Here is a 7,154-nt window from a genome sequence, read left to right on the forward strand (position 1 = left end):
TTACACCAGATGCAGGGCCTGATGATTCCGCTCCAGGTGACCCGTATGAGATCAAGTGGGAGTTCGACAAAGACTCTCAACGATACTACGTTTCCTTTCCCGATGATCAGTAGTGGTGCCCAGTTGGGGTGATTGGGACCGTGTCGCATGTTGGGTTCTCTTTTATTTTGGCGCCGTAGTCGGGCCATGAGTGTTTGGATGATGTAATGTTATTTATGTTCTTGATTGACGTGGCGAGTGTAAGCCAACTATGTTCTCCCCTTTATTATTCATATTACATGGGATGTTGTGAAGATTGCCTAACTTGCGACATATGCCTTCAATGCGATTATGTCTCTAAGTCGTGCCTCGACACGTGGGAGCTATAGTCGCATCGAGGGTGTTACAGAGTTCCTGGCATACCAAAGAAGGAGTGCCAAATTCAGAGGTCATGTGTGGCTACCGCCTCAAGCACCACACTGCAACCGCCTTTGTACATCCCCTGCCAACCAAATGGGCAATTATTCCATTTCCAATGCATGCAGTCGATGCTTCCAAGCATCCCAGGAAATCCTCTTGCTGCATTCTGGGCTAGGATCCGAGCAGTGTCTTCCGCATTGGGTGTTCTCAAGTATTGTGGCCCAAACACTGCCACCACTGCCCGACAGAACTTGTAGAAACACTCTATATTGGTGACTCGGCCATGCGCCCATAGTCGTCGAGTGAATCACTGGGAGCTCCATATGCAAGCATCCTCATCGCTGTCGTGCACTTCTGGATGGAGGTGAATCCAAGAGCGCCAGTGCAATCCATCTTGCACTTGAAGTAGTTGTCGAACTCCCGGATGGAATTCACAATCCTGAGGAAGAGTTTTCGGCTCATCCGATAACGGCGCCGAAATGTTTCTCGCCATGAAGTGGAGCATCGGCGAAGTAGTCGGAGTTGAGCATGCAGTAGCCTTCGAGACGATGCCGGTTCTTTGCTTTCACCCGCCCCGGCGCCGAGCCACCTCGCCGCGGCTTTTAATTGCTCGCCAGCAGCTGGGCGAGGGCGGCGAGCACCATGAGATGCTATTCTTCCTGGACGTCGGCCGCGGCTTCCTCCTCCAGCAGCGTGGCGAGCTCTTCCTCGTCATCCGAGTCCATCGTCGAGACAGGCAAAATGCCGAACACCTTGCGCTCGGTGGGCGTGTACCCGCCGCTAAACCGCGCCTCCGCGGGCGGAAACGGCGGCCGAAAACGCCCAGCTGCTGTGGGAGGGGCTGCCGCGGGGAATGGCTATCTAGCGGAGTAGGGCGGCGGCCGCCGCCGGGATATAGCTAGTGGTGGCCGAGGGGCACGGGGGGTGCGAGGCGAGTCGGGGGAAGAAAACCTTGACTTTTCCCCTGTCGGTGTGGGCCAGGCGTGCTTTTCCCTAGCACCGGAGCCCCCAACTGCTCCCCAGCGCGCCGGGTTCGGCCTGTGACCGTCGGGCGGAAAAAAGGTCCAAACCGGCGATTTTCGGCGTCCTGGGGGCGCGACTGGGCCGTTTTTTCGGCGCCGGTGCCGAAAAAGTAGCCTGGGGGGCCTGTTGGGGGTGCGGCTGGAGATGCCCTCAGGAGGAGGAGGCGGCGCGAACACGTCGTGTTGGGCGTGTGAGGGAGGCGTTGCCGCTAAAATCGAGAGGTGGGGAACTTCATTACATTTTATGGTTAGAGCCAATTTCGTCCGTCGCCGTTCATTTATGGTTAGAGCCAATGGGGCGACCAATTTCGTCCGTCGCCGTTCATTTGGGTCGGCGCAGACACAAAAGTCGGCCCAAGCGCCGACCCAAATAGACGCGCGTCGGCTTTTCGTCCACGAGCGACTCATTTCTGGCCCATTTTTGAGCCGGATTTGTGCTGGCGCAGACACGAGACGGACGCACGCGTGCTCGCCCTCTCCCCTCTTCGGGCCAGCTGGTCGATGGCACATTGGCCTCCCCTCTCCCCCCAGCCAACAACAACCCTCGCCCGCCTCCTTCGTCGCCGACGCCGCCGCCCATTTTTTGCCGGCGACTCTGTAGTTATAGCCGGTGTTGACTACACTTGAGTGAATTCGATGGTGGTGCTACTCGACAACCGGTGGATGTGGGCTGCCACGGCGTGGTGGTGGCCCATGGCGGCGGTCTGCGTCGTTTCATGGCGCCGGCTGGACTTCTTCGGCGTCTGTCTGTCGGTGAGTGCCCTTGTTGACCTTCGATTCCTCTCCCTGTCGTTTGGGAGCTACCTTCATCGGAGGGTTGGCCCTCTCTCAGTTGCGGCCCATCGCTTGTCTCGCGCCCGGTAGCAGGACCGAGCTCGTCTCGTGCCCGACAGCAGAACTGGACACGTCTCGCGCCCGACAGCAAGACCGAGATCGTCTCGCGCCCGGCAGTAAGACCTGACTCGTCTCGCGCCCAGTGGCAGGACCGAGCTCGTCTCACGCCCGGCGGCAGGACGGGTCGATGGTGGCCAATTTTGGCCAGCCTACTGGGTCTTGACGCTGGAGACTGCTCAGGGGTGCTAAAGGCAGTTCCTTTCCATTCGTCTCTTTGATTGGGGTAGCGGCGGGTGGCGGTTGAGGTGGCATCGAGGTCCTGGATGCCGGGGCGGCGTTGTTGCAGTGCTCATGGGCAAAGCCCGTGGCTTGGTGCTGCCTGGTGGCCATGGCCGTGTCGGCGGCGTGGTAGCAAGGGTGTGGCGTTCGGTGCCGGTGAATATTGGCCGGGGTGAAAACCTATTCTATCTTCAAACGGACCGGCGGGGGCGAAGCTCGTTCCCTTCTTGAAGGCGTCGTCGCGGCTCTCACTGCCTGTCGTGTTGCTTCCAGGGGAAACTCTAGCCCTTGGGTCGGGCGGTGGCGGCGCTTCGGTATCGTAACCTTCCTGTAGGCACCGCCTTGGAGCCCACGGTTCATCGTATGTAGCTTCTTCTCTTCGCGGTGACGTGTTCACGGTTGAGGCCCCCGGTTGCTCTTGTAGTCTAGGGTGGTGTTGCTGCGCTCAACGCCTATGTATCCTACCTTGGGTGTGTGCGTGTGTTCTGGCGGCGTGCGTTGTACTAGGTTGTTAATATCTTTGTTTTATATCTATACCAATATAAAAATCTATATCCAAAGGGGCAAATCCAATTAATCTCGGCCATCAAATCAAGTCAATCCAACGAACTAGACTGCTTTAATGTCGAGCGCTCAACACGTTTAGCGTGCAGTTAATTTCATGTCAAATATAGTGCTAATCATATAATAACACGTAAATAATATCATATTTAATATCCGCATGCACTTAATATACTTTCAAATTAATGTGCAATGCATATACACATTGACTAGTATAAAACAGGGCGAAAGTCTTTTTCGGCAAACTTTAGAAAATTTGTGGCGGGCGCGTGGCAATTAAGCGTTGATGGGCTGGCTGTAGTCGGCGGGCCATGTGCAGCGCTCCAGGCCCATTTCCGGAAACGTGAAACAAATCCACCAGCAACTTGCTGCTTTCCCACCCCACCCCTCATCAAAATGGAAAAGAAAACTTGGCTGCTTTCCCACATCCTGCTCCTGCAACCACCATTCCGCGTTTTGCTAAAACGAAAAGATTGATTCTACGTCTAGCAATGAACCCAGCAAGTTAAATATATAAAACGCTATGATTACATAGAATGGAAGGAAGGCCTTCATCACAGCGTACTAATTCATGTCATGACATGCATTGAAACAAGCTTAATTACTGACTGTTCTTAGGTTGTGCAAAGGTAAATAACCTTGTTGGATAAGCCCTGTTCAGAGTAACCAAACTACTCCCATACTAACTGCTTAAGCTCTACCTAGCATAGCATGGAAACAAGCTTACTAAGTTATACTACCACTTCGTCTACCAGATGGATTACTACTCAGCCCATCTCTTTATCCACAGCAGCATCCGCTAGAATAGCTACGAAGCAGCAGCACTCCCTGCACTGGCGCTGATCCCCATCACCTTGCTGCTCCCAGCTCGAAATCCTGCCAATAAATGAGGATATTGTATCAAGATCAGTAGTGATGAGCATGCTGGTGCGTGCATGTCCGACACAGCAGCTTGCGATAACAACTAAATGGTGGAAATAAATCACATATCATGCATGCTTCAAACGGCAGTTCCAAGATGCAAATTAAGCGTACAGTGTATTCTGTTCCATATATATATATCTCAATACAGTCATGAAAATATCATCAACGTACGTCTATATGTCCTGCTTTGAGGTCATTCTATTCTTGCACCTTATTTTTCATTGACTGTCAATCCTTTCTGAGTAGATGCATCATGCATGGCATTTCAAGTTGAGACAAGAAAAACCCCAAGAGTGCAAAAATCCAGGAGATCAAGATCTTTTTAACTATTCTGTCAATTTGTACCATCCATTGAAAAACTCCCTTATCCAGAGAGAAAATACAGATGATAAAAACACTGACCCTAAGCTGCAGCAACGACTGACAGTTCAGCACAAGAATAACATTGATGGTTGGTGATGAAAACAATATTAGGGTTCAGTTGATACTGGCAACATGCAGAACCCACTGATAAATTCTATCGGACTTGAACACATTAATTACTTGCGACCTCTTCTGCCAATTTTGTTTGTACGAAAACGCAATGTTAATTCAGAACTTAATTAAGATGCAAACAATCCTAGCAGGATGCATGACCTTCATGTGTGGGTTAATGCCCGTTACCTGAGTAGGTGAAGCCGCGTGATCTGCCTCTGCCGCGATGATGTCGCTGGGCCTGGGATTCATCCTCCGCAGCGCCATTCCAGCACGCAAATAGATGAGAGCGAAACATGACCAGATGCCCAGATTAGACGCGTCGTCAAGAAGGTCAGAAATCTCTGGAAATAGTCCACACAGCTGAAGAGTCCACAAGATGAATCCCAACCAAAATGACCAAGCAAAAAGCCGTGCAGCTGCCCTGCCTAGCGGCGACGGAGGGCTTTCAGGGGCACAAGAAAGCCGCTCATCGAAATCCTTCATGAGGAGGCCCTCCGCCAGCTATAAAATTTGACAATGGACAAGAGCATCAGAAGCTAAACCATGGGAGAGCAGAGAGAGGGTAGTAGCATAGCAGCAGGGCCGGGGTGAGGTGACGACAAGAGACGCACCTCGCTGCTGCTCCCTGCTGCGCGCAGGAAGAAGAGCAGGAACGCCGGCGCTGAAAGAAGCAGGGAGGCTGTAAAGATGCATCCCGTGATCTCGGACAGGACGGATCTCGCGGCGTAGTCGCCGCCGCAGACCCGGACCGCGACCGTGTCGAAGAAAATTGCCGCGACGATCACGTACAACGTGCCCAGGAACAGGTGGATGAAGGCATCCGCAGCGGCGCAGGCACGGCTGCTGTGCGCCAGTGCGTCCACGGCCTTCTTCACCACTGCCGGCGAGATCGCCGCTATGTCGGCAGCGAGCTTGCAGACCGCCTCTTCGAACATCATGGCTGGGCTGCGTGCAAGTCAGTGACGTGAGTGTGTGTGCTCGCGCAGGAGCGCGCGGGTGCAAATGAGGTTGAGCAGAGGAGCCGCGGCACGATCTCGAGCTCGCTGCCATGGAAAGCCATGGCGGCCGTGGCTTCGGACTTCAGTGTCCGGTTTGCACGGGACGGCGGCTACAGGGAAAAAGCGCACGGCAGAGAGAGAGGAAGGAGATACGGGGGCACACTGACTCACCGCGCGCACAAGGTTGAAGTCTTGAAGAGGACGTAGGCTGGCCGGCGACGTTCGGGAAGTAGAGGAAGAAGCCTGCGACGTCCAGGAAGTAGAGGAAGAAGCCAGCGACGTTCGGGAAGTAGAGGAGGACGCGGACGTAGTCGTTCCCGGCTCCTCCGGTCGTACAGCTTGCGGGGGTCGACGGGGGCGGACGAGGCGCTGCTTCTCGCGGCTTCGGAAGGCTGGAGATGGCGGGGATAACGCCGGAGCAGATCTCGCGCTCGCTCTGTCCGTGGCGACGGCGGCTATGCGTGCGGGAGCTTACCTTGATGAGGGGAGACGAGAAGAGGGTGGGAATGGAGAGAGGAGGGGCGATTAGGGCTGTCGGCGGCGTTATATAGACTCCCTAGGACGCATTTTACAACGATTAATCTTATGTACTCCTTCCGTTTATGTGTGTAAGTCATCTTACGAAAATCAAATAATTCCAAAACACTTAGACATGGTACATTAACTTTCTCCTGTTTTATGACATATCAACCAATAAAAGATGTGGGCCATGCATGCTTTCAATGATTTGAGAGTACCAAACATGACATGTACCCCCTCCGTCTAGGTGTGTAAGTCACTTTACAAAAACCAAATAATCTCAAAACACTTAGGCACGATACATTAACTTTCTCCTCTTTTTTGTTTTGTGACATATCAACCAATAAGAGATGTGAGCCGTGCATGCTTTCAATGACTTGAGAGTACCAAACATGACATGTAGTGGTTAGTTCATTGCATGCAATGCTATTAATTAGCAAAAAGACATTAAGTTTTCTCGTTTTCCTTCCCCCCTTAGTCGCGGTGAACAATGTAAGATGACTTACACACCTAGACGGAGGTAGTAGTGGTTAGTTCATTGCATGCAATGTTATTAATTAGCAAAAAAAACATTAAGTTTTCTCGTTTTACTTCCCGCCTTGGTCGCGATGAACAATGTAAGATGACTTACTCACCTAGACGGAGGGAGTACGAATGTGACAAGCTTTAAATGGACCGTAGTCCAAGTGTGTGGAAATAATTGATATATAATTTCTTTGTCCCAACCAAAATAAGGCCTTTTTTGGTTCATAGGATAGGATTATCGTAGGAATAGGAATTTTGTAGGAAATGAGATGACATGTATCTCAAATCCTATGAGTAGGAATAGGAAACGAGATGTCATTTGGTTGACATCAAAGGAATTTTTTCATTAAATTTAGGCTCATTTTTATTTTTCTATAAAATGTGGAGGATAGGAACCAATCCTATGTAGGAATAGGAATCCATTCCTATAAACCAAAGGGCTTTAAAGGAAAAAATCATATAAGAACCCTATCCTCTAGAATTCCTATGAAATTCTTCCAAACCAAAGGAGGCCTAAGTGTCTTAATCTTAGTACAACTTTAGTACAGAGGAAGTATTTTTAAAATAGTGTTAGCTTTTGATTTGCCCAATCGGTGATGGACAAATCATTCCGTGT

General features: G+C 51.4%; 1 protein-coding gene across 3 annotated transcripts; it reads right to left on the reverse strand.

Annotated features, from left to right (window-relative positions):
* Positions 1-3,581: 3,581 nt before the first annotated feature.
* On the reverse strand, positions 3,582-6,021 carry LOC147961186 (uncharacterized). 3 transcript variants are annotated; one of them, XM_087537484.1, is made up of 4 exons: positions 5,666-6,021; positions 5,108-5,441; positions 4,683-4,997; positions 3,582-3,981 (listed from the first exon to the last, which is right to left on the reverse strand). In XM_087537484.1, the coding sequence occupies exons 2-4, from the start codon at positions 5,432-5,434 to the stop codon at positions 3,904-3,906; spliced, it is 720 nt and encodes a 239-aa protein (XP_087393610.1). In that variant the 5' UTR covers positions 5,435-5,441; positions 5,666-6,021; the 3' UTR covers positions 3,582-3,903. The 3 variants fall into 3 exon arrangements, with proteins under 3 accessions (XP_087393610.1, XP_087393609.1, XP_087393608.1); XM_087537483.1 differs by having other exon boundaries at positions 3,582-3,971; positions 5,108-5,436; positions 5,666-6,019; XM_087537482.1 differs by having other exon boundaries at positions 3,582-3,971; positions 5,666-6,019.
* Positions 6,022-7,154: the final 1,133 nt, after the last annotated feature.

Source organism: Triticum urartu, chromosome 7A, assembly GCF_056163025.1.
Source record: "Triticum urartu cultivar PI428250 chromosome 7A, HENAU_Tu73, whole genome shotgun sequence".
Lineage (NCBI taxonomy): Eukaryota > Viridiplantae > Streptophyta > Magnoliopsida > Poales > Poaceae > Triticum > Triticum urartu.

Coding starts and splice junctions, on each gene's coding strand:
- LOC147961186 (XM_087537484.1), bottom strand. CDS start 5,434: ATGATGTTCGAAGAGGCGGTCTGCAAGCTCGCTGCCGACATAGCGGCG. Junction 4,998..5,107: donor CAGCAGGGAGCAGCAGCGAG/GTGCGTCTCTTG, acceptor CAAATTTTATAG/CTGGCGGAGGGCCTCCTCAT. Junction 3,982..4,682: donor ACGCGGCTTCACCTACTCAG/GTAACGGGCATT, acceptor CAATATCCTCAT/TTATTGGCAGGATTTCGAGC.